The following is a 25,295-nucleotide window of genomic DNA, read 5'->3' on the forward strand; positions in this document are numbered from 1 at the left end:
CAATGTTAACATTTGAACACGCAAAACAAGGGTCACGATGCTGATATTGAGAGGATTCTTTCCAGAAAGGCAGCCTAGAAACATCTAAAATAAATAAAATTGTGCAGACGTAGCATTTAAAAAATGTATTTTGTAACAGGAGCTTTAGAGAAAATGTTCAATAATGGATCCTTATGAACCCAGGACAAAGGAATCTCTGGATTCCGTATTTAACATAGCTCAGGTTTAACATTATAATTACTTGAACCAAGACATAGATTGCACACACCATGTTTGCAAACAACAAAATACAGAACGGACACCGCACTCTTCTAAAGTTACCCCCTGACACCAAAATTAAACTTAAAGAACTGAAGGTCTCGGCAGAACATTCAATTGAATTTGACAACAGAGACCTAGGAAGATGAAGCCAAAATTCACATGTACAATTAAACAGGGAAATGAGGTTTAAAGCACAGTATCACTAACAAGGAACTCTGGTGAGCACTGACCGGGCTAGTTACTAACCTCTCCATGTTAATTTTGTCCACCAACCTTTTCATAAACTTCAGCCTCAATGGTAGTCAATGGCATTTTTTTAAAGAATACAATTAATCAAATTAGCACTGATCTACTTTCTTCCACCAGAGTGGTGGCAATGCTAGCACCAGAATGCTTCCTCATCTCACCCCTGGTAATGTATAGATAACTAAAACATGTCATGCCTTGTTGCAAGCTTCTCTGCCCCTCTCCTCTACTTCACTGACAGGGTAGGAAACGGAAGATGCTACGCTATCTTGTCACGTTCCAAATGTTAGTTTACTAGACAGGCCCCAAAGGGCAGACAGGGTTGCTGTTTCCGGCAGTAGCCCTGCAATCTCTGCATTGTCACATTTCAGCAATAATAAGGCAAGCAGGCAGGAATACTGATCTCCTGGAAGAAACATTGAAGAGGAGACTAGAGATGATAAATGGGTTAAAATATAAATTGCACAAGGAACAGTCTGAAGCAGGGATGGGGAGAGTGAGTGCAAGGAAGACTGAGCGGAGAGAAAGAGACACAGTGAGAGAGAGCACAAAGCAACAAGCAGCCTAAGATGGAGCTCAGAACAAGAAAATGAAAAGCCAAAGAGCGGAAGACAGTGCACAGAGTGCGAGAGCATGCAGAAAAATGACTCGCTGCCCCCAACCTCAAGAAAATGAGCTGCTGGATCAGAAGCAGCAGCTGCAACAGACCTTAAAAACACTCCTAAAATTAGAAAGCTGCCTGAAAACTGCAAAGCTATTCCCTTTTGCCGTCCAAGTGCAGGGCCAGGAGGCCGAGGTTTCGGTTGTGCAAGTCCAGATTTAAACTACGCGTTAGTAACTAACTCCGTACTGTTTAGCTCGGCTGAGCAGAGCAACACATCCCCCAAGGAAGGGGCTGAATGTCCTTCATTTACCAGCTCCTAGGAGTCTCTGGGGTGGAACCAGATGCTACAAGGAGCAATTGCAAAACGGCGGGGGGGGGGAATGAAAAAATCACAAAATGACACACTGTCTCACGCACACACACTGTTGCATGCTACACATGACCAAGGTGAGAGGAGGCAAAGCAGCAGCAACACAATAAAGACAGCAGCATCTCCACCCTCCTTGCCATAGCTGCTGTTCCCCGTCCTGCCCCCGCTCCCCTTGGATTTACCTTTCACTACTGGCATAGGTGTGGTGAACTGTATCCCAGCGGGACTAGCTTATTCTTTAGAATCTCTTCTTGTTCTAAACAGCCATATATAAACTCATGGGTGTTACCAGCTCTTGACCTCACCTGGAGTTCCATGAAACATGCAGTAGTGGCTACAGGAGGAAATCTATTCTCCAAGAACACAAGAAAAGTTAGACCCAGTGTTCTCTCAATCACCACTCAAGGTATAAGATCTGCAACACTCATGGGAAGTTCTTTTAAAAAAAGAAAGAGTCTGTCCTCGAAGGATGCTACAATCTTGGTCGTCTCCCAAGTTGTTCTCCTGGACTTGTGACAATTCTCGGATGTTGGCGTGCTTGCTTGCACTTCCACAAGAGAAGACCTTCCCGGGTCTTCTCCTTGCAGCAAATGTGGGCTCCAAACTATCAACAGTCATTTGATAGTTGTCAGTGCCAGAGAATTTTAAATAAGTGTGGCCATTACAATAGCCCTGAGTGGCCTCTAGCCCCTATTTCACGAGGAGACTCTTCCACAGGCACAAGTTCCCGTGCTCACACATGGTAGACCTCTTCCTCTTCCATAGCACGGTTGGTGTATCCTGGAAGCTGGACCAAAGTGTTGCGCCTTATGATGTCCCAGCCGCAGTTTGAGCTCCTCCGCGATAAATTGGGTGAGTCAGAAGGAGTGCCAATGGGCACCTGCTTCGTTGCGCAAGTCTGTCCGCCGTCTTCTGCCCCCACTGGCAATTTGCGCTTCAGGTACTTTTCAAAGGCATCCCTGCGGTGGGGCTCAAATGTTTTAGGCTGCTTCGGCTGCCGATTTTCACAACGACTTTCAACCCTATAGGCAAGAGAGAAACAAAAAAGAGGAAACGGTTTATTGCCCAGGTTTGGTCCTTGTTCCAAGCTGAAGACAAAATAGCTTCAGCATGTTAAATCAGCATGGCCAACTGTAGCATCAAAAACTTGTCAAAAACCTGAGCCTAGGTGTATGGGAGACTATCGAGCACAGTGTTGCCTTTACTCTAGACTCCTAACTAGAAAGATCCTTGAATCTTCTTCTGGAAAAGGGCTGGAGAGACAGTGAAATGAAAGCTAAAAATCCAGAGAAGCCCAAACCACTGTTCAACTTGGAGCTGGGGGAGCAGGATGGACCAAGACGCTTTACTTTTGTTTTGCCTTAAACTTAAAATTTTGTGAATTCTATGAAAGGCCTTCTACCTTTCCCCCATAACTGATACACTATATCCTTGTTTTTAAATTCTGAATCAGAAGAGAGGGGAAATCTGTTCTCCTTGCTCTGACTCCCCTAGCACAGCAGCAGCAAAGAGAAGGCAATCAGCTTTGGCCAATTTCTCTCCCCATCATCTGGCACTTTTACTATACAGTGCATAAATTTAACCTGTGGGATTCATTTGCACAAAATTCGCTGGAAGCTAAGTAGGCCAGAATTAATTATGCATGTGATCATGACCAGTAAGAGCTCAACGCAGATTAGCAAGAAGACAATACAGCTATGATTATACTTCACGAAGGCTATTTTCTGAATGGCAGTTTACAAGAGCCTACTAACCCTGCTGGCAGGTTCATTCATTTTCCCTCCAAACTACAGGGGTGCAGAATCAGACAGGCACCAAGAATAGATTCCCTGCACAAATGCAGAATCCTCTACAGAGCCAGTGATATGCTCTACAGATATATATGATAGGCTCCCATAACCCAGTACTATGTGCCACCACCACCCCCAAAGAATAGGACTAAAAAGAACATGTCACACCCCACATTTCCCTCTCTTCCAAATGCTGTGCCAAAACCATTTCTCCATTAATATAATCATAGGGTCTTGGAAGTGCCTGCCATTTTCAGCCATTTTTCAAAACTTGTGGGAAAGTATGTTTGCACTCTTCCAGTGCTGTTGCTATTTGTGGCTCCATTTTGCTTCTTCTGGCCCCTTGTAGTCCTCAGCTTCATTCACCCACAAGTGCCACTTTGTTCTGCTGGCTGTGACGGCAACCCACACGATTCATTCAATGATATAGTCAAGTACCTGGATAGCTCAGTTGGTTAGTGTGGTGCCGATATTGCCAAGGTTTGACCCCTGTATGGAACAGCTGCATATTCCTGCATTGCAGGGGGTTGGCCTAGACGAGCCTCAGGGTCCCTTCCAATTCTACAATTCTATGTAACAATGCTATGTTTCACGTGACGAAATCATGAGCACACATCATCACACAGGGTTGTGACAGCCAGCTGGGCAAATTCATCCGTGAGGGCAATGAACAATTAAGGCCAGTGGTATTAAGCAGCAGCCAAGGGGGAGAAAAGAGTCACTGGAAATAGCAGCTGAACAATGCAAATTATTAGTGTGAGTGCATTGGATTTTGAGGCTGAAGCCCAGGATTCCTTGCAGCAGAATGGGAAGGAGGGCCCTGAAATACAGGAGGTCTCTGGATAATCACATTTTGACAGGAGTGATGCTGCCTAAACAAAAAACGTCCCTGGAAGAGCATTAAGTCCACAGAATAAAATTGCCCAACCTGCATCACTGCAAATGCACTATTTTCTGAGGAAATATGGAAATCAATGAACATTGTTTGCAATCATCCTTCCCCCGCCCCCCTGCTGGTTGCCTCAGATTTGACCTTTAAGAGTAGCAAACCTATCTGACGACAGTAAGGTTGCTTTGGGATATGGCGTTGTATTTTTACTCCTTGGCAGTGTCATTTACAGTATGTTATATACAAATATCCCTGGGCTTCGCCAACTAGCTGTGTTAGTGAAATTGTCCGGTTCCTAACCAGAAAAAAAATGCATTAACAGGCCACTTGTGCATTTGTCCCACAAAATGAGCAGCTCGTCCTCTGTCTCAAAATGATGGCAGTCCTTTGGCAGTAGCCCCATTCAAGTGTTCTAAAAACCTCATGCGATGCGGGGCGAGTGGGGCTGACCTGCTGCTGTCCACATCACCTTCCCCAAGTTGGAAGGAGGGCACCTGAAGCACAGATCCTGCTCTCCTGGTGTAGGCTGCAGATGACTGATTTAGAACCTGAGAAAATCAGGGTTTAAACAACGTGTGGAGAACCTACACAAAGAGAAACAGCTTCCTATGCGGACATTGCACCAGCAGCCCATGGAGGATGACAGTATGTGTGGAGCTGGTTCAACTCTGCTTTGCAATACACAAACTGCACCAAAGATATCCTCCACATTTGCTTCTCTGTTGGGAGAAACGGGCAAGGTCTTCTCCCTCCTCTGCTTCCCATTTCCCACCACAGTTCAACACTCAAGGGAGATGCACAACTGTCAGAGCAAAGCTCTTCCACTTGAAGGCAGCTTCAGTCTTACAACGTAAAGATTATATGAAGTTTCCATTCTCAGTGACCTGAAACTGTATGTCCGTCCAGGGGAAAGAAATGCTTCCCCCTTGTGTTCTGCTGGGGAAAGTACGGGGTGGCGGTGCAGAGATCAATGGGGCATCTCCAGATCAAGACAATCATGACAAATCACTCCACATTTTGTCATACCCCCTAGGCAAAGAGGTAGAATTACCCTCCTTGCAAACGCAACTAATTCAATTATATGGAGCTATGAGAGGGGCGGCCTCCTGCCTTTACCAGCTGTTACCATTCCTGTGCCAACTCCCAAAATTCAAGTTAGCAGTGAGTTCTGATGCAGTGCTTGGAGTGTATGTATTGTTGAGGAGGGTGGTTAAGAGAGCCCTGCTTTACAGAAGACAAATCTTCAATTTTGAAGGGCTATCAGAGGACAGCCTTCTGTTTGAAAGTATCAACTGTCTGAGGGCTCTCCAGTCCAAGTCTGGTTTAAAGATAAGGAACCAGAAAAGATAGAAAGCAAGAACCTTGGCATCACCTATCAACACTTAGCAGCACCTGGAGAAACCACTATCCTGAGATGTATTGCATTTCTATTTAAATTACAGGAATCACAGTGGTACCTTGGTTCTCGAATTTAATCTGTTCCAGGAGTCCGTTTGACTTCCGAAACTGTTCAAAAACCAAGACGCAGCTTCCGATGGGTTGCAGGAGCTTCCTGCAGTCAAATCGAAAGCCACGTCAGACGTTCGGCTTCCGAAAAACGTTTGCAAACTGGAACACTCCCAGGTTTGCGGCGTTTGGGAGCCAATTTGTGGACAAAGTAGGGATGTAAACTAGGGGAAAGCATTCATCACAGCAGTGATGAATGAGGCACGCATGTCTGCACAAATCAGTAGCCAGCAGTAGAATGAAGGCAAGCAGGCCCCCATTCATTTTTATGAATGCCCCACCCTGCTCTCCCCCAAGCCTTACTGTGAGGAAGGAAGAAGGTGTCCTGAGCAGCACAGGGCTCCAGCAAAGACCTGATGGTCTTCTCCTTCAGGGGAAATCTCACCCTGAGCATCTTATTCCAGCAGGAGAGATGACACTTGTAGCCCCACCCCATCTCCCACTGGAGGAGAAGTCCAATAGGTCTCTCCCCATGTTTTCAGATCCCTCTGCTTCCTCATATACCCCTTCTCTTTCCCCCTTGGCCAGCTGTTCTTCCCAGTGAGTGTTGCTAACAACCAGAGAACCTCCTTGAGGTTTCTGCATGTTTGACATAGACACTTGAATGCAATTGACTTGTCAGAAGAACATCTTGGTGTTGGCCCATTCCTAGATCAAAATGTTGTGCAAATGACCAAAAAAGCTAGATGTTAAATCCAGATATTTCAGGCCTTGGCAAGTGCTGCCAGGGCATATCTAGCTGCCTTTTGCAGCTATTTTAATATGTGACTAGCAATAGCCTGCAAGGACAAGGCCACAGGTGGAACTTTTTTCCAGCCAAACTGCATGGGGTTTTAACTGGAGATGCCATAGATTGAGCCTGGGTATCAATGCAGGCACACCGTGGACTCTACCACTGTGATAAATCTTAAAGTGGCTCTTCAAGTCATCTGGTATTCAGCTCTATTAGCAGAAGAGTATTTCCCTGGGGAGTTATGTAGGCAAAGTATACATCCTCTACAGCTGTTACCACCCAAATCGCATGGAAACTTCCTACAAGTTTGAATACCATCAATACATGATTGCAAACTTCACACATGGGTAAAGGTAAAAAGGTAAAGGGCCCCTGGACAGTTAAGTCCAGTCAAAGACCACTATGGGGTTGCAGCGCTCATCTCGCTTTCAGACCAAGGGAGCTGACGTTTGTCCACAGACAGCTTTCCAGGTCACGTGGCCAGCATGAATAAACCGCTTCTGGCCCAATGGAACACTGTGATGGAAGCCAGAGCACACGGAAACGCTGATTACCCATTTATACATATGGGTATACTTAGCAGGGTAGCTGCTGCTCCCTGTTGAATGTACACATAGGGCTTACCCACACTTACTCTTTCCATGCTGAGGTCCACACTTTAACTTGTCTGTGTCTGAACAGGGTTTGTTTGTTTGTTTGTTTGTTTGTTTTTGCCCTGAGCTTCTCCCACAAAATACTATTTAGTGCTCAATCAGAGCAAACATCAATTCGGGTTTTTCTGCAGGTTGATGTTTGCTCTGACTGAGCTTTGAAGCACAGGTTTCCCACAAGGAAAGCTCCAAAGCAACATAAATGGGAGTTTGGACTGAGAGATTTAAATCGCAGACCATGCCTGGAAAGCCCATAGTTTGTTGCTGTGAAATGGACCTTGGAGAAAAAGGTAAACATCAGATCCAACAGCCTCTACACTAGAAAGGTACAGAAAGCAATGAAAACCGAATGAGAACTCAGCTTGCTGAAAGGGAGTTTCCATTTCTCCAGTGCTAACTTTTAAGAGAAATGTTGTAATATTGCTCTAAGCACAACAGGTGTTCAGTTGCTAATGTTATCCTTCTGGATTGCAACCTGAAACCATTATAGTGTAATGTTTACATGAGATCTGGGTTCTCCAGAATTATTCACCTATGTCACTTGTGGAATTTTCCAAATCAGCAAAGGGGTTTTTGTTTGTTGTTTTGGAAAGTTTGAACAAAATATGCCGAACTTTTCCATAAACTGAAGGTTAAAGAGAAAAGGCAATATAGTTTCCACCTGCTGTGAAAGAAAAGTATGGCCATTAATTTATTGGAAAGTGCTGCAGGGATCACAGCAGCCTGAAACTTAGCACGGTCAGAGTTTGCCTGTGTAACTACTGTTGGCAAAGCTATTAATTTTAATAACACCAGAGGTTAGGAGTGTATCAGATGTACACATAGTACACAACAGAGAACCCAGTGCCAGCACAGGACATCTGGGAAGAAGGCATTTGTGCGTATGCTTCAATTTGCTGAAGTATAATAATTAACTCTCCCCCCCCCGACTCCAAATAAGATCTGCAAAGATAGTCAAATGTAGATCATGCGGGAATCTAAATGTATGCGACACACACAAAAAGGCACATGGTTTCTTGTTTAGCAGCCACAGCACAAGGGAAGAATCCCACCAAACCAACACAGCACTGTGAATGATAATAGTTGGGAGTTGCCAGGAAATGTTGCCTAAAGCAAGATTTGGCAGTGAATGTGGAGGTCCCTGCTTGGCCAAAACACCAGAGGAATTTTCAGGGCTCTAAAAGGGGTTAATAGGCAACAGAGGTTTTTTTTCGATGGGGTTCTATACATTTCTTATTGTTATACTACCCTGGCATGGAGAAAAGGCATAGCCAAACCTGAAAACCGGTGCTGACCTGAAAGTTTTGCAAAAATAATGAGAGGAATTCAACAGCACACTAAGGCAATCATTCCATCAGGACATGCCTTTTTGGCTTGTTAGACAGAATGACCCTCCTCCTGTGTGCTGTTCCTGGGGTTCTCCCATCCTCATCCCAAACTAATTCTGGGGGCACAAGAGAGGGAGGAAAAACCCATTGCACAAGCAGAAGTCCTGGTACAGGGATTCTGCTGACATGATTCATTAACCTACCCAGTAACTTAGAGTCCAAGGGAGTCCTTCGGAAATGTTTCAAGCAAATGGCTGGGAAACTATGCTGCAATTTCCCACTGGTAAGGATCACTTCCTAAGTGAACATTAATGGAAGCATTGCCTTCCCTTTAATAGGCTTAATATGCCCTTAAGTGATGTATCTGATTGGCCACGGAGCATTCCGATGGGCTCACATCCACTACATGATCCCTCATTAGTTGGGATGCTATTAAGTAGGCAGAGGGAGAAACAGCCACACTGAATCATCATCAGCCAGCGGTGAGGGTGGGGACCATGGCTGTGAACACACATTAAGAAGAGGAGGATCAAGGGGTCTCCCTTGGAGAGGTTCAATGCTATCACCTGTGGGCTGAATCAGAACAATGGATTCTTATCATAGTGTGCATGTTAGCGGGCTTACCAATGCCAGGATGGCTCCGTTATCAACTCCGTTTTTTCAGTGACCACTGTTAATGTAATTATCACCACCTGTTCTTGGATGTAATTTTTCCTTTGACCTCACTGTTTACAATTTCCAAGACACAATCATGTATATCAGCAGGTGAGGACAACACTGCATGCAGACAATGGGGCGTGTTATAGTCTACAAAAGCTAATGTCATAATAGCGTTGTTGGCGTTTAAGGTGCCAAAAGGTTGGTATTCAGCATAGGAGATTTACAGGAATGACTATGATGGACAAGCCAAACCTACCTGAGATACCACCGGTCGCCCAGCCCATACTCCTGCCCCCAGATCCCAGACCGAGGCCAGAGGCATTGTGGGAGTTTGCGCTCTAGCATGACAGTGGTTGCAACAACCTGAAACACACAAGTTTGAAAAAAGATGGGTCATTAGTTTCATTAACGCTTGGGGGAAAGAGAGTTAGCGTGCCCTCGGTCAATTTCAACTTCTCATTTTTCCATTACTGAATTCACTTCAATTCCACATTAGTTTACTTTTTTTAAAAAAAGGGAAGTTCACCATTTTTGTCTGCCATTTTGCTTAATGCTATTTGATTTGATTTTCTTCATACAACTTAAATAGCACTTGATTTTTTAAAAAAAACCTCAGAGCAATTTACAAAAAAGAATTAAACAATAAATTTATCTGTTGTTGTTGTTGTTGAATGCATGAACCACCACTCACCAGCAGGTTCCAAGGTTGGTTATAATTACAGCAAATTAAAATTCAGATTTGAATCTGTTATTTGCATCTTTATGCCCATGCTCATGGCTCCTTCAGGAGGAAGTGCCGAATACAAATTTAATATATAGAGAGTTAATTATTAGACAGTTGTAAACATAAACAATGCGATCGGCTCGTGGAAAGGGGTCAACCATCATCTTCAGTTAACAGGACGAAGCATCAACCAATCACCTGGGCTCTCCAGAGTTCATCCCGTTCGTGGGCCACACGCCAATGGGTGTCCCCCATCATGGCAATGAGCAAGTTGAGCATAAGGAGAGTGGCAATGACAGCAAAGGCAGAGTATGTGATCCCATACATGAAAGGCAAGTCCACTTCGTAGTTGGCAGGCCCATCAATGATGGTCAGGAAGAGTTCAAAAGTGCTAAAAAGTGCCATGGGGTAGTTGTAGAAGTGGCCCAGCTCATCAGGGTCTTCTGTTTGGAAGATAATATAAAACGCTGGAAAAGAAAGAAGAAGAAGAAGAGTGAGGTGCTCCTTGCATCAATATTGGCCCATGCATAACGTGTCATATGTGAAGGGGATCTTTAGGACATTTGCCTATTCTGGGTAATGTTGCATAGCTTTAGATTTCCTCTCGCTTTCTTAAGGGATGCTGCTCATTCACCCTTGCATGTATCCAATGGAAGACCCTCCCAGAATGCACGGGTGTTAACAGTTGTGAAATCAAGGCTTCTCCCCTTTCCATTTTTTCCCTGCTTGATGGCATGGGGCACTAAGAATTCTCAGTAGGCAAATATATTGTGTGGTTGCCTACATGAAGTGAGTGTAATATGTGGTCAGGCTCTTTCCCCAGGGCACTGTGCAAATTATTGCAGCTGCAGCTTTTACAACCAAGCAAAACAACACCTGGTCATGCATACTTGCATTTCCTCAAATTCATATTTTATTGCCCCCCCCCCTTCCCCTCAGTTATCTCCATCACTGCTGACGTTTGGATTCTAAGCTCCTTGAAGCAGAACCTGACTTCAAAATAAAGTAAAAAATTGATGTATTCAGCTCTGAAAAGTTCCACATTTGGTGACTGATGCACATACCCTACAGCAGCCATTTTATGACTGCTGCCCACAGCACTTTATGACTGCTGCCCACAGCTTGCGCAATGGAATATCTGGTCCCTCTTCTGCCCCCTTCCCATGCCCCCCTCAAGTTTGCTCCAAGAGGAGGGGAAATCTGCTGCATGAGAACAAGTCATTCTACAAGCAAAACCATTTTCTTAGAAAGAACCCTTAGCCTTGTTTATCTGTTACAGTGAAAAAACAAAGTGTGTCATGGCGGCTTACAAGGAGGTAGCCGTGTTGGTCTGACGTAGTCAAAAAAATAAATCATTCCAGTAGCACCTTAGAGACCAACTAAGTTTGTCATTGGTATGAGCTTTCGTGTGCATGCACACTTCGTATCTGGTCTCTAAGGTGCTACTGGAAGAATTTTTTATTTTATTTTGTCATGGCAGCTTGAAGGTGAAGAAATATGCTGTGGCATTCACCTTTCTGGACCAGAGCCCACTTGGTCAGGTATGAGTGGAAAGAGGAGAATTGTTGGTTTTTAAACAAAAGGTCAAGCAATGCAATGGACAGCCATGGGTGTGTCACAGTACTCACACAAGATGCAAATAAATATAGAATCCAATCTGGGTAACCCAACAAAATCAAAATGAAAAATCAATTCACAGATGCAACACCAGTCACTGTGTTTCCCCAGACAAGGTGAATTGCATCCACATGGGAAAGATAAGCCGGTGTGTGTGTGTCATTTTCTTCTTCCCACTTGCCTTGGGAAGTGCCCAAGAGCTTCTTCAATCCATAGGACTGATGCCACAACATCATTTCACTCCCTCAGCACTATTCACCTCCCGACACCTCCACTGTGCCTCACTTTGCATTCATGCTTTTATGGTGCTCCGAAATACAAATCCCATTTCAGAGCTGAATTAATCTACTGTAGGTGCACTTTTGAGCTTCTAGGGTGTACTGGGAAACAGAAGAAAGAAAAATGATGGAGATGAGAGCCAGCAAGGCCAAGGAAGAGGAGGAGGAAAGGGGGTTGTCTTAGTTCAGTGGCAAAGCACATGCTAAGCAAGCAAAAGAGTTCCAGCTACTGATGTCTCCACTTAAAGGATCTCTGGCTGCAGCTGGGCTTAGGAAATACCCAGGAGAGCCCCTTCTAGTAAGATCAGACTGTACTGGGCTGAATGGACCAAAGACTTGGCTCATCATAAAAAACTGAATAATTATTACAATTGTTATAGTATTTTATAGGGTACAAATTTGAATTCAAATTGTCCAACGCGTCATGTATGGTGTACATTATTCAACATTTATTTTATCCTAACTCTCATTTATTTTAGATATTGGGTGCTATTTTATTTTAATATTTGGTTATTCTGTAGACAGAGGATTATGACACACAGGCTTCTAGAACTTGGACTGTCCACAGCCAAGGACCATCTTTCTTGGGCTTCTCTGGCTTTAGCTCAGCTGATACAGTGCACCACATATGCAATATGTGAATACAAACAATCATCAGACTTTTTCAGAACAGCCTGGAACATGTCACCTACCAGAGGCAAAGCCAAGGATCACCACTGCCATCAGCCAGCAGAAGCGCATAAGGTCTCCAAATATCATCTGCAAATGTAAACACAGGAACACACAGTAATGAGAAGCAACTCTTCTCACACACAATCCTAGACACGAGGATCAGACCAGATCAGACCAGAACTCTTTGGGATCAGACTGGAGATGTGAAGGCCTAGTAAAATTACGGGTAAATGGAGGTGGAATCAGTCCCCCACCCCCATTTGTCCAACTTTTGAAAAACTGGAAATAATAACAAGAAAAATGGGGGACATTCCTCCTATGTTTCTGGGTTTGTGGGGGCATTCACATTTCTACATCAGACCATATTACACTAGTGCTAATCTCAGGAGGAGAAGCTCAGGGAGAGAGATGCCTCTCCCACCCCCCGGAATCAGCACCTGCCATCTGATGTGATCCAATTGTCTGATTCTATGTAGAAATACTTCTTTTCATTTGCCATGAAACCACAGTGGAACCTTGGTTCTCGATCTTAATCCGTTCCAGGAGTCCGTTCGACTCTCAAAACCATTCAAAAACCAAGGTGCAGCTTCTGATTGGCTGCAGGAGCTTCCTGCACCCAAGTGGAAGCTGCGTTGGACATTCGGCTTCCGAAAAACATTTGAAAATTGGGTTATTGCCGTTTGGGAGCCAAAACATACGAGCACCAAGGCGTCCGAGAACCAAGGTACAATTGTATTGCCAATTTATACAGACTACAGATGCATTCAAAGGGGATGCTTATAGGGCACAATGCCCACTGTCATCTCCCCCCATTCCATCTCCCCCAGGGATCACCTGAGAGAGGATGGACGAGGTACCAGGTGGTGGGATACTCCTTCAGAGAGGTGAGGTGCCCATGAGACCCCTCTTTTTTTCTTGCCAGCGTAGAGGTGCTTTTTCCACTGAGGATCATTACAACCCCATGATCCCAAAGGACAAAGATGCTGTTGGCATCACTACCCTAGCAGTGTTTTTACTTCACCAGCAGTCCAGAAAGGAGAAAAACCCCACAGGCCTCTCCCATCTTCAAGGGAGCTCTCTATCTCCCATCCTTGCCTCCCAAGGGAGTCCCCCCCCAAAACTCACTGTGGGACAGGGATGGGTGACTTTGCACTTCCGGGGGGGGGGGGAAGCAACGTATCTGCTGTTGCCAATAAGTGATCCTGAACAGGCAAGTGGTTTTGATATCATTACCTCTGCCTGGAGTTGCAGGGAAGTGAGAAGTGGTTATGCAAACTGTCACATAATTAAGCCAATTGCATGTGATATGCAACAATTACTGAGCATTACTAATGCTTTCTGCACTTTTAAATAGGGTCCACGTGGTACAATTAAGCTAGCTGCAAATAATAATTAAAACGACAAATCCAGGCCTGCATTGCAGAAATCACATCTATCCGTGGAGATAAAAGGGGCAAGCTTTCACACATTCCTAGTTCAAGAGCTTTCTGTGGGTGGCAGAGACACACGCTAAACAAACAAACATTGTTTTGTGGGTCTTTATTATGGCCCTGCCAACCTAGCAGTTCGAAAGCACGTCAAAATGCAAGTAGATAAATAGGAACCGCTATAGCGGGAAGGTAAACGGCGTTTCCGTGTGCTGCTCTGGTTTGCCAGAAGCAGCTTTGTCATGCTGGCCACATGACCTGGAAGCTATACGCCGGCTCCCTCGGCCAATAATGCGAGATGAGCGCGCAACCCCAGAGTCGGTCACGACTGGACCTAATGGTCAGGGGTCCCTTTACCTTTACCTATTATGGCCCAAAGACCCACAAAACAATTCCGAAAGCAAAATACCCTACTTAGGCAGTCACGGTGCTTTATCCAAGACATGTTGATGCACTGCAGCATCTTACTTCCTCAATGGAAGTAAACTGGTTGCTTACTGACCTTTTGGATCATGATAGTGAAGGGCCCCAGCATCTGAAACCCTCGTGCAAAGTACATAACGTTGCACCAGCCAAGCACCAGAGCAAAGGACATGGGGACCACCTCTCCGTTTGTGCTGGTGAGACGCATCACCATGGTCACCAGTATCATCCAGGCGTATGTGATACTGCACAGGGAGAAATAGCAAAGGAGAGCGGGAATGTTATAGGGACAGCAGTCCCCTAAAAGATGATCAAGTTGTTTATGTATGCTAAGACAGCAGCAAGGAAACCCAGTAGGTTTCCGAGCACAATTCAAAGTTTTGGTGCTGACCTTTAAAGCCCTAAATAGCCTCGGCCCAGTATACCTAAAGGAGCGTTTCCACCCACATCATCCAGCCCAGACACTGAGGTCCTCCTCTGAGGGCCTTCTGGTGGTTCCCTCACTGCGAAAAGTGAAGTTACAGGGAACCAGGCAGAGGGTCTTCTCGATAGTGGCACCTGCCCGGTGAAACACCCTCCCATCAAGGAAATAAACAACTATCTGACTTTTAGAAGACATCTGAAGGCAACCCTGTTTAGGGAAGTTTTTAATGTCTGGTGTTTTATCGTGTTTTTAATATTTTGTTGGGAGCCACCCAGAGTGGCTGGAGAAACCCAGCCAGATGGGCGGGGTATAAATAAATTTAGTAGTAGTAGTAGTAGTTCAAAAATGGAAAGAATAAACTCCTACCAAAGAAGAATGGATAAACAAGGTGATGGACTATACAGAAATGGCAAAGTTAACAGCTAAAATAAAGAGAACTTAATGATGACAGCTTTGTGGAAGAATGGAATTCAGACTATTTAAAGAGAGATTATAGTATGATGAATTCGCAAGCAGGTTTCGAAGCATGGGCAACAGAAAGAATAGTATGGTTATGATATAAGAGATAGAAGATGGGGTACAGAAAAGGGGGAGAATATAAAATCACCATGGAAAATGGGATAGGAAGTTGGAAAAAACAAAACAAAATTATGTATTGAAGGGTATATGTGGAAATTTTCCTTTAAATTTAATTTAAAAAATATTTTTAAAAAGGAAATGAACACCAGTCCTCTCCCACAGGATTCCTAGATCTTTATCGCTTGACCCGCAATCATAAACCAGCTAGAAAGGAACCTTACATGATGACATGGAAAGGTCCTCCAAGGATAGTTTGCCCAAAGTATTTGGTGATGCCAACTCTGAAGATATCTGGAATCTGAGACAAAGAGCCACTGATCAAAAGTGTGCTTCATTTTTTTTTGAGAAAAAAAATCAAAAAGAGATTGATGAATGTTTTAGATATCCATCCATTTATTTGCAAAGAAACAAAAACAGGTGCCTAGACTTAAATCACGCCCGGCAAACTTGCACCCGGATTCCCAAAGACCTCCTGAACCATTTTAAAATGCTAGAGCTCAGTCCTGGAAGCTATGAAGCAATCATCACAAGGAAATGGACTATTAGCCACAAATAAGATAGTCATTGGACAAAGAGCACCAAAGTCAAATACAACAACTGCTGGATAGGCTTGAGTCATGGAGCCGTTCCACTGAACATGCCACACCATGTACTACGACTGTTTCAGGTTTGTTTATAACTAGAGTGAACTAGTTTAGGGAAAGAAACATGAATACAGTGGTACCTTGGTACTCGAACGGCTTGGCTCCCAAACAAATCAGCTACTGAACACTGCAAACCCAGAAGTAAATGTTCCAGTTTGCAAATGTTTTTCGGAAGCTGAACGTCCAATGCGGCTTCCGCTTGACCGCAGGGAGCTCCTGCAACCAATCGGAAGCCATGCCTTGGTTTTTGAATGGTTTCGGGAGTCGAATGGACTCCTGGAACGGATTAAGTTCAAGAACCAAGGTACCACTGTGTGTCAAAGTGAATGCCTAACGTCTGATAAAGACAGCTCTCTTCATTCTTTCTCCATACAACTTTGACCTGGGAGTATCAACAGTCATATTCCACTGATTTCAATGGGGGCTCATGCACTTGTTCAGTTCAAACCCTGTTAACTTCCTCTAGATCAGGGCCTGTGTGCCAGTTACAACATTCTGGTTAATGTTCTGAATCATGTGTGTGTGTGTGTGTGTGTGTGTGTGTGTGTGTGTGAGTGAGTGAATTCAGTCTAAAGTAGAGTATTCTCCTGTCACCCTGTGAATCTTACAAAGATGTGTAAGTTTCATTGTTCTCTGTGTCTTCTAGATTTGTTTCAACCACTCAGCAATCCCAAAAGTCCTTCCTTATTTTTCCCTTTGCCAGCTGATTCTATCCTAGCTGTAAGAATTAAGTTAACAACTAACACCTGGTGTTTCTTTGTGACAACAGCACATTCCCCCACCCCCACCCCCCAAAAAAAGATATTGGTGGGCTTAGCAATAGCTTAAATGAGTACCATATTTTCCCCTAATACTACTGTATTTAAAATACTTGGAAACCCATGCTCTCTCATTTCACACAAGGACTCAGAAGTGAAAAGTGCTTTTCTTACCTCCAGAATCAATATCACTATGGCTCCAATGACAGTGATAAGCTCGCCCACCAACCTGAGGTCATCTTCAGGGGTAAGATAAGATTCCTGAGAAGAAAGGGGGGGGGACATAATCCATACAGTTAGGAATATCATACTGTATAGTCAAGAGGTAAACTTATCGATCAAACCTATAGCCTTCTGAACTCAGATCTAATCTTGAACAGATTCAGAAATCCTCTGTGTTCCACCATAATTAAGCACACCACTGATGGCTCAGATCACATTCATAAGAGTTACATTCTCTGTGGCTGCTCCTCACTCCTCAGTTTGGGAGTCTCTTCTCCCTCTCTTCTAGCAAAGCCAGAGCCTGTGCATTTCCCAGAAGCAGTATGGTATGTTTTTATTTGAACTTGTTTTTGTAGAAATGCACATGGTGGAATAATCAGCATACTAGTATCCACCCCAATACTTTCAGCCCAATTAAACAAGGAATTAAATCAGGGGTCAGCAAACTTTTTCAGCAGGGGGCCGGTCCACTGTCCCTCAGACCTTGTGGGGGGGCCGGACTATATTTTGAAAAAAATATGAACAAATTCCTATGCCCCACAAATAACCCAGAGATGCATTTTAAATAAAAGGACACATTCTACTCATGTAAAAACATGCTGATTCCTGGACCTTCCGTGGGCCGGATTGAGAAGCCGATTGGGCCACATCCGGCCCCCGGGCCTTAGTTTGGGGACCCCTGAATTAAATCATCACACTCTCAAATGGATTTTCCACATCTGACTGCTCATATCCTATTCAGTAAAATCTAGAAGAATAGGCAAAGAAGAAGAAGGGGGGAGGACATTTAGGAACCTGGACTCAATAGCCAGCCTTCTGTATTACCGTACAATTCCCTGGACTAATACTAAAATGACTTCCAGTTGTGTCTGAAAATGGCATCTAATTGCCAGGCAACTTTCATACATATTCCAGCTCCAAACTAAGTGAGCCACTTAACAACCATTTGAAGCAATTTAGGGGGGAAATTAATTGGGGCATCTCAGCCTGCCTGTCTTTAAAAAGAGAACAGGCTTCAACCCCCTCACATCCTGCACATTAAGTGCTGATACTTGCACTTAGTAGATTGAAAATAAATATTTCAAGGTTGCTTGGAAGCAAAATTATAACAGAGAACGTCATAAGCATGGTGCTTTTTGTAGAAGTTACTGGATCCCAAAAGACGGGGTGGGGAAACAACCTAAAGGTCCTGAAACAACCCAAAGGGAGAAAAAACTCAGCAGCAACTCAGAGCAATGGAACAAGCTCAAGAATCACTAGCACACTTGTGTAAACAGGATTGGGGGCAAGTGCTGAGGCCAGTTCAGTGTTAGCAGCCTCTGTATTAACACTTGATAGTTCCAGCCATCACAGTGATAACAGACTCTCCAAGTGTCCCAATTTTCCAGGGACAGTCCAGGATTTACAGTTGCTATCCTGGTTTCTGATTTCATCCCGGAATGTCCCTCTTTTCCTTAGGATGTCCCTGTTTTCATTGGAGAAATGTTGGAGGGCATGAGATGCACATAGTAAAAGAAACGACCAGTGATTTAATGAGGTAGCATGTGCAACAAGGAAGCTCACAGCCACCTAGTGGCTGTCACAAAAAAACTGGGTGCGAAGTGCTGCATCTCAAGCTTCTGCAGTTCCGTCCAACTGTAGGGCTACATAGCTCCAGTAATGTGTATGTCTTCCTATATCAGGACTTTCCCCAGAGTCAGATGGCCACATTAGTTTCCAAACTGTTAACAAGAATCATCTATGCTTCTTCTGCGTTCTACCACTGAGCTACAGTTCTTCCACAAACAGTGTTTCTGTGCATTTCTCCAATTGGGGAGAGAACTGACTCCAACAATTGGTTGGAGAACTGACTGTTCTTTATTCTAACTGGGGCTCATCATGTTCCCAATTCAAGCAACAGACCAGCTCACTGTTGGGCATCTTTCGAATCATACTTTCCTGCATTTTAGGGCGTTGGACTAGATCACCCTCAGGATCCCTTCCAACTCTACAATTCTGTGATTCCCACTAAACTATTGAATAGCTTCCTGCTGTGCATTGTGCCAAGCTTTTGGTCATTGTTGTTCCTCATGTTGCACACCTACGCACATACATGGGAGCAAATCCCACTGAATGCAGAGGAACTTGCATATAATTGCTGAGTAAATAAACAACTAATTAGGGTTTTTTCTAACTGTGCAATAATTCACCATTTCCTCTCTAATTTCTCCTGCTAACTGTTCAGGAAACTTGCTATATCTGGGATACCTATCTGTGGCCATCAATGCGTCTTTTTTAATCTCCTCCTGGCAGTGGAAATTGCAGGTGACTTTCGCATCCTTAATAAACTCAAGTTGAGTGAGGATTTACCTGCAAAAGTTTCTGAACGTAGATTGTGTTATCCCTTTCATTTGTTTTGTTACAGCGCCGTTCTTTCAGAGGCCGGTAGACGCAACACATTGTGAAGCAAATCATGTACAAGACGTAGAATAAGGCCAAGATGCAAAAATACGGCCTTCCATATTTATTCCACTTCAGGCTTACCAGCTCATTCACAGGGGTAAGGTCTAGGATCCGCCGAGCCTGGAGAGTATAAAGCAGACTTTTGTCATTCTCTTCCCTAAGGAGAAGACACACCCACAAGTAAACAATCCTCAAGGACATAAAAAACAATACACTCCCCCCCCCCCCGGCTACTTGTAGGAAGCTCAGTGCTGGAGGAAAATCTCCCCAAATCTCAGAAAAGTTTGTATGCCATTACTGATCCTTTCCTCACTGAGGAGCCTGTATAAGCTGCCAAGAAAACAACAAACAAACAGGGCTTTCTAGAAGGAGATTTGAAAGCTTGTTCTAGATAAATTTAGTGCAGACCCTCCAAGTGTCCCTATTTTCCAGCAGCAGTCCTGGATTTACAGAAGCCATCCCAGTTTCTGCTCTAATGCAGGAATGTTCTGCTTTTCCTTAGGATTTCCCTATTTTCATCAGAGAAATGTTAGGATAGGAAGTCCCTCAGAGCTTTTTTTCAGCTAGACGTCACCGTAACTCAGTTCCAGCAATTCTCAGGTGGGCACCATTGCCATTATAAGAGAACAAGGGGGGGCATTCACGGTACGTTCCAGCACCTGTTTTTCTAGAAAAATAGTGTTGGACATCCCTATTTTCATCAGAGAAATGTTGGAGGGTAGGTTAGTGTAACAAATACCTCTCTCTTTTTGGTGGTGACAATGAGCTCCAGAAGCGACTGATCATCACCCCAGGAGTCAATTTCCGTGAGGTCATACAAGGTGGATGTCAAAGGCCCAAACATCCACTGGATGTGCTTTCTTCTTTGCATTAAATGCTGGAACATCTAGTTATTGGGAAGAAAAAAATCTCAGTTAGACTAGGCCCATGTCAAGGTGGTTGCTACAGATTGTGCAGTAACCCCATGACCCCCGCAGCACAATATCTCTCCCTCTTTTTCTATGAAAGATTCAGAAAAATTCAATACCATAGGGAAAGAGTGTATATAATCATAGAATAAACCTCAGTGCAGTTATATTGGTGGAAATCTCATTGTATCTAAATCATTTTTCCAACCATAGCTCAGGGGTAGCTGACATGGTGCTTTCTAGATATCAGACTTCAACTCCCATCAGCCAACACAGCCAATGGTCAGGGATGAGAGGAGTTGTAGTCCTAGTGCCAGAGCTCATGCCTCCAACTGTATATTTTCTTGGGGCTTAGTTCCATTCTCATATAAAGCTAATCCAATATGTCAACAACAACTCGTTTATTTTGCTTTTTCATACCCATAAATGCTCTTCCTGCTGCAATTTCATTGGCCCAGTTAATATGCTGTCCAATATGGTGGGTTGCTGCTAGGAACCCAAATCATATGAGTGCTCAGCCACACAGACAGCTGCCCGTATGAAGAGCAGCTCACAGGGGTTGAATCAACCCACCCACACCAGAATGTGTGGTTTGTTCCTTGTGCAGTCCTTTGCCTTTTTAGAGCACTTCCTCCAGCAGTTTCACCAGAGATGAAACTTCTCAACAAAGTTCAATGAATATTCACCCCAGGAAAAAGAGGGTCGTGGGAGATGGGGCTTTTACTACTCACACTGTCTTACAAAGAATATATAAAGGAACACTGGCTGGGCTAGTGCTCAGTCAGCTCAGGAACCCTCTCTGAGCTTGGTCAGACAAGTTCAGGAAATGCTCAGTTCCTCTGCAGGTGTGCCTAGAAGTTCAGATGGGTTTAAGGGTCACAGCACAGCACTCACTCACTCATGGATGGTCCTACTGTCTCACCAGTGTTCAAGTATTCAAATGTGTGGCCAGCCCCATGGCATCTAAGGTGTCTATAAACTGTAGGCTATGAATCATGAGGTGGTCCATTCTGTTTTAATGTATTAATGATCGCTGCATTTTTAGTTTTGTTATGTGACTTGTCAGCTTTAAAGCCTTAAGTGACTTTGACAAAGGAGGATATAAATACATCAAAACGAAAACACAACACAGCCGCAATCAACAGCTACAACTGCAGCAGAATATGGCTGTGTACTCATTTACTCACCACTGTGTTGCCCTCAACACCAGCCAACTTAAAGGGAGTGAGGCCCTGGTTGTTTGCGACTGAGTCAAGGCCCACCAGCTCCTTCTCCTCCTTGTTGCACTGAAGAAACAGATTGTACATTTGACAGGCAGATGCTTTGTTTGGTTGGAGAACCAAGATGTGGAGGACAGTGTTACCTGAAATAGCACAAAGTGGAAAAACAAGAATCATTGTGATATCCTGAGGAGACTTTGATAGGCAACCAATGGCCCCAGGTCTGTCTCATTAGCAATCTGGGCGGCTTTGCTGAATGAAGAGGCCAGCATCAAAAAATGAGGCACAGAGGCACAGCATGTGTGAGGAATTCAAACATACCCAGGGCAACCTCCCCTCTGAGGAAACGTTGCAGTATTTGGGGAATTTTAGATGGAGATGGAGCACCTCCTCTCTGAGGAAATGTTGCAGTATTTGGGGAATTTTTAGAGAAAATGTGAATATCAGGCACAGGCGCCAATTCTATGGGACTGAAGACACCTCATGCCCCCCTCAAAGTATGTGGGGACGGGGCAAGCCCCGCAATCTTCAGAGGCTGGGCTGTGGTGGCGAAGGGCCCTACTGGGCCTCCATGTGGTTGTGGCAGGCCTCGGTGGGCCTCCCCACAGTGGCAGAGGGCCCCACTAGGCTTCACAGCCTCCCCCCCCCAATGTGTGTGACATCACAGGTGTTGAACGTGTGGCATCATGTGCATGTGGCAAGCCCCCCCCCCCATGTCCGGCGGAACTTGGTGTCTCTGGTATGAGGTGACGTGCTCGGGTTCTGCTTGAGAGTTCCCCTCAGGTTGGCCACTGTGAGAACAGGATGCTGGACTAGATGGGCCGCTAGCCTGATCCAGAAGTATCGTCTTATGGTCTTAGCCACACACCTGCTGTCCAGTCACCCCAAGGCTTTATCATTAGATTCTACAGATTATATAATGAACAGGCCCACAATGCTCAGGATCCCATCATTTGGGATCTTGCTTCTTGTTGTCCCAGGAATGGCCATTTACTTCCGTAGCCCGACACGGAGGGCAGAGAATAGGCATTGGACTATGAGGGAGGGGGACCTGGGGGCCACACTCTTCTGCAGCATGAATCCCCCCCCCAAGGCTCGTCACAGATCCCTTCGAAGATGCCGTACCCAAGGAGTCTTGCACTCTGATGTTGGCGCCATTTTCAATGAGCAGCTGCACAATTGCTTCGCTCCCAGCACAGGCCGCAAAAGATAGAATGTGTTCCCCTGAGGAAAGAAACAACCGGGGGGTTTAAAAGGGGGAGGAGTAGCAGGGGCATCATGACAGATTTCCAACAGTTCGTTTTTTAAAGGGAAAGAATGGGTGCCATAGCTAACACACAGGCATATTTACTTGGGTTGTAACACCAGCACATGGTGAATTTCCCAGTTTACCGAGAATGGTCAGCTTCACGAGAGTGATGAGAATTCTGTTAGAGATTCTGATCCCGTCCCTCCTACGGAACTATATTTCGCAGGCTTCCTTAAGTCAAAGGAATTGCTGCTAGAGTAGGCTGCTGCCCCAATGGGCTGTGATATCACAATACAGGCAAGTGTGCCTAAAAACTCCACTTAATTTTGGTTGGCAAGTCCCTTGCTGAATACAACATGGTGTCAACAACAACTTAGGCAAACATGATATGTCAACCATCTAAGCCATTTTATCTAGTTTCAAGAAGTCAACACTTCTGGGGGTTTCAAGAGATTACAAAATCAATTTCACAGGAAAGTAAATGCCCTTCACTCCTCCCTCTAATTAAACTGTGACCTATGCGGTTTAAAAGAAAGACCAAACATCCTTTGAGACTGCACGCAGAGGGCTGGAATTCTGTTTGAGTGAAAGCGGCTAGATAAGGGAGGCAGAATTAAGAGACGCCCACCGCCTTCTTCATGCACCGTCTCTGGGGTGTTACAATTTATTCCGAGTGAAAATTAATGGAGGCTCATTACCAAAATGCTTGAAAGTTGATCTACTAAGCATGGTTTAATTACTGCCTGAAACAGGTAACTGGGGATCCATCTAAGCATCGCACGGCAAATCCTCAGCTCTAGTGAAGTCAGCTGGGAAATCTGATTTACATTGGCTGGAGATTCAGTTCGTGAAGAAAAAGAAAGCTTCTGAATAAAAATACACCACCACGGACAAGGGAATTGGGAGATGAAACAGCTTGTTAAAGGGCTAGAGCAACATTTTATCAGAACTGCAAGGGAATTTTGAAGAACATCACAACGGCTAAGGGCATATTTACACTGCAAAGCTTTATCTAGAAATAAGCCTTTTTCTGTTCCGTATCGATTTCAGATGCATCCATAAGTCTGCTCCATCCTCGCGGCCCCCTTTTAAAAATAATCTGCATGAAATCCCACATTTCTTTATGTATTTTAACCGTTTTCCCTTTTTAAAAATTGTAAATAAATGCATTTTAAAACACATTTTGACACTTCTTTTGAGTAACAAACTGCGTCCAAACATTCAGGAAGTGCAAGAGATGCTGGTTAGCCAAGTCCTGATCCACATTTTGACCCAGGAACTGAGGTTTGTTGGGATACACAGAATGCTGTATGAAATAGTAAGTCTGCAGGTCTGAGTGTACTAGTAAAGTGAAACTGGCTGATGCAATACTTTCTGTAGAAGTGCTGGGTCAGAATGACTCAGCAGTAATGTGCTGTCAGTTGATTGGCTGTCAGTGGTTTAAAAGGAAAACCTTTCCAGCAGTGAGTGTGGTGGTGTTGTAGAAGAGTGTGGTCAGTGAGAGGTTTAGAGAGTGTATCAACTGCTTGTGTATGAACTGCCTGTAGATATTTGTATATAGCTCACAATAAAAATACTGCACTAAAGAACCTGGAACTCAACATTTCTGCTAAAGCGCCATGAAGGAATTCGTGACAGGGTTATGGGCCCAGCACGCTTCCGCTGCGCAAGAGTCCAGGTAGCAGTTGTCTAGGCGTGGTGAGCTGGAGGTGAGCTGCAGGTATGGAGCAGTCCAGAGCTGGCATGTTGCTAGAGAAGCTGACGGCCACAAACTACAGTGTCTGGTCGGTCCGCATGCAACACTTCCTCAAGCGTGAGGGTTTGTGGATGGTGGTGGAAACTACGCCACAGCCCCCTGAGGAGGATGAGGACAACGATGAAGAGCTGGCACAAGCAGTGGCCGAGCTAGAAAAGGATGAGAGAGCGTTGTCTACTATTGTCCTTGGAGTGGACGATAGCCAGCTTGTCTACGTAACAGATAAGGTGACGGCAAAGGAGGCGTGGAATGCACTCAGGGCTGTCCATGTGTGTGAGACAGCTGGCTCGCTGATAACGCTGACCAGGAGAATGTACTGGTTGCCCCAACAACAAAAGCTGAAACAGTAAAATCAGTTTTAGCAATGGCAAGCCTGAGGAGGTTAAAAGTTCATCACTTTGATGTTGCCTCAGCATATTTAAACGCTCCCATTGATGCAGAGGTGTATTTGCAGCAAATACCAGGTTATGAGCTGGAAAGAGACAGCATGGTGTTAAAGCTGCAGAGGGCACTATATGGTTTACACCAAAGTGCACGTCTATGGCATGAATGCATAGACACAAGTTTGAAAAAGATGGGATTCAAACAAAGCCTGGCTGATTCCTGTTTATATTCAGCAACAGTGCAAGGAAGCGTTTGTTATTTACTTTTGTATGTTGATGATATCTGTCTAATAACAACTGCACAAAAGCAAGTGTCCTGGTTCATGAACAACCTAGGTAACAAGTACAAACTGAAGCATTTGGGAGAAATCCAAAATTACTTAGGAGTAGAGATTCAGAGGAATGAAGAGGGTGTCTACTCCCTAAGTCAGAAGGAAAAGGTTGGAAAATTACTGAAGACATATGGAATGGAAAGGGCAAATGAGGTTGACACTCCCATAACTACACAGTATAAAAATGAACCAGAGGGGCA

The 25,295-nt window shown here is 44.5% G+C and overlaps 1 protein-coding gene across 1 annotated transcript in view; it reads right to left on the reverse strand.

Annotated features, from left to right (window-relative positions):
- Nucleotides 1–110: 110 nt before the first annotated feature.
- The window catches only part of LOC118075360 (transient receptor potential cation channel subfamily V member 6), a 69,476-nt gene continuing 44,291 nt past the window's right edge, over nucleotides 111–25,295 (reverse strand). Inside the window, exons 5-15 of the mRNA XM_035097275.3 lie at nucleotides 22,501–22,599; nucleotides 21,343–21,518; nucleotides 19,987–20,133; nucleotides 19,155–19,367; nucleotides 16,758–16,844; nucleotides 15,403–15,479; nucleotides 14,258–14,423; nucleotides 12,349–12,415; nucleotides 9,960–10,228; nucleotides 9,294–9,400; nucleotides 111–2,503 (exon numbers count right to left, since the gene is read on the reverse strand). Of these exons, the coding sequence (XP_034953166.2) occupies nucleotides 2,215–2,503; nucleotides 9,294–9,400; nucleotides 9,960–10,228; nucleotides 12,349–12,415; nucleotides 14,258–14,423; nucleotides 15,403–15,479; nucleotides 16,758–16,844; nucleotides 19,155–19,367; nucleotides 19,987–20,133; nucleotides 21,343–21,518; nucleotides 22,501–22,599 (1,697 nt within the window). The 3' untranslated portion in view covers nucleotides 111–2,214. The remainder of the gene's footprint in view (nucleotides 2,504–9,293; nucleotides 9,401–9,959; nucleotides 10,229–12,348; nucleotides 12,416–14,257; nucleotides 14,424–15,402; nucleotides 15,480–16,757; nucleotides 16,845–19,154; nucleotides 19,368–19,986; nucleotides 20,134–21,342; nucleotides 21,519–22,500; nucleotides 22,600–25,295) is intronic.

The sequence above is a fragment of the Zootoca vivipara genome, chromosome 15 (assembly GCF_965207765.1).
Source record: "Zootoca vivipara chromosome 15, rZooViv2.hap1.1, whole genome shotgun sequence".
Classification (NCBI taxonomy): domain Eukaryota; kingdom Metazoa; phylum Chordata; class Lepidosauria; order Squamata; family Lacertidae; genus Zootoca; species Zootoca vivipara.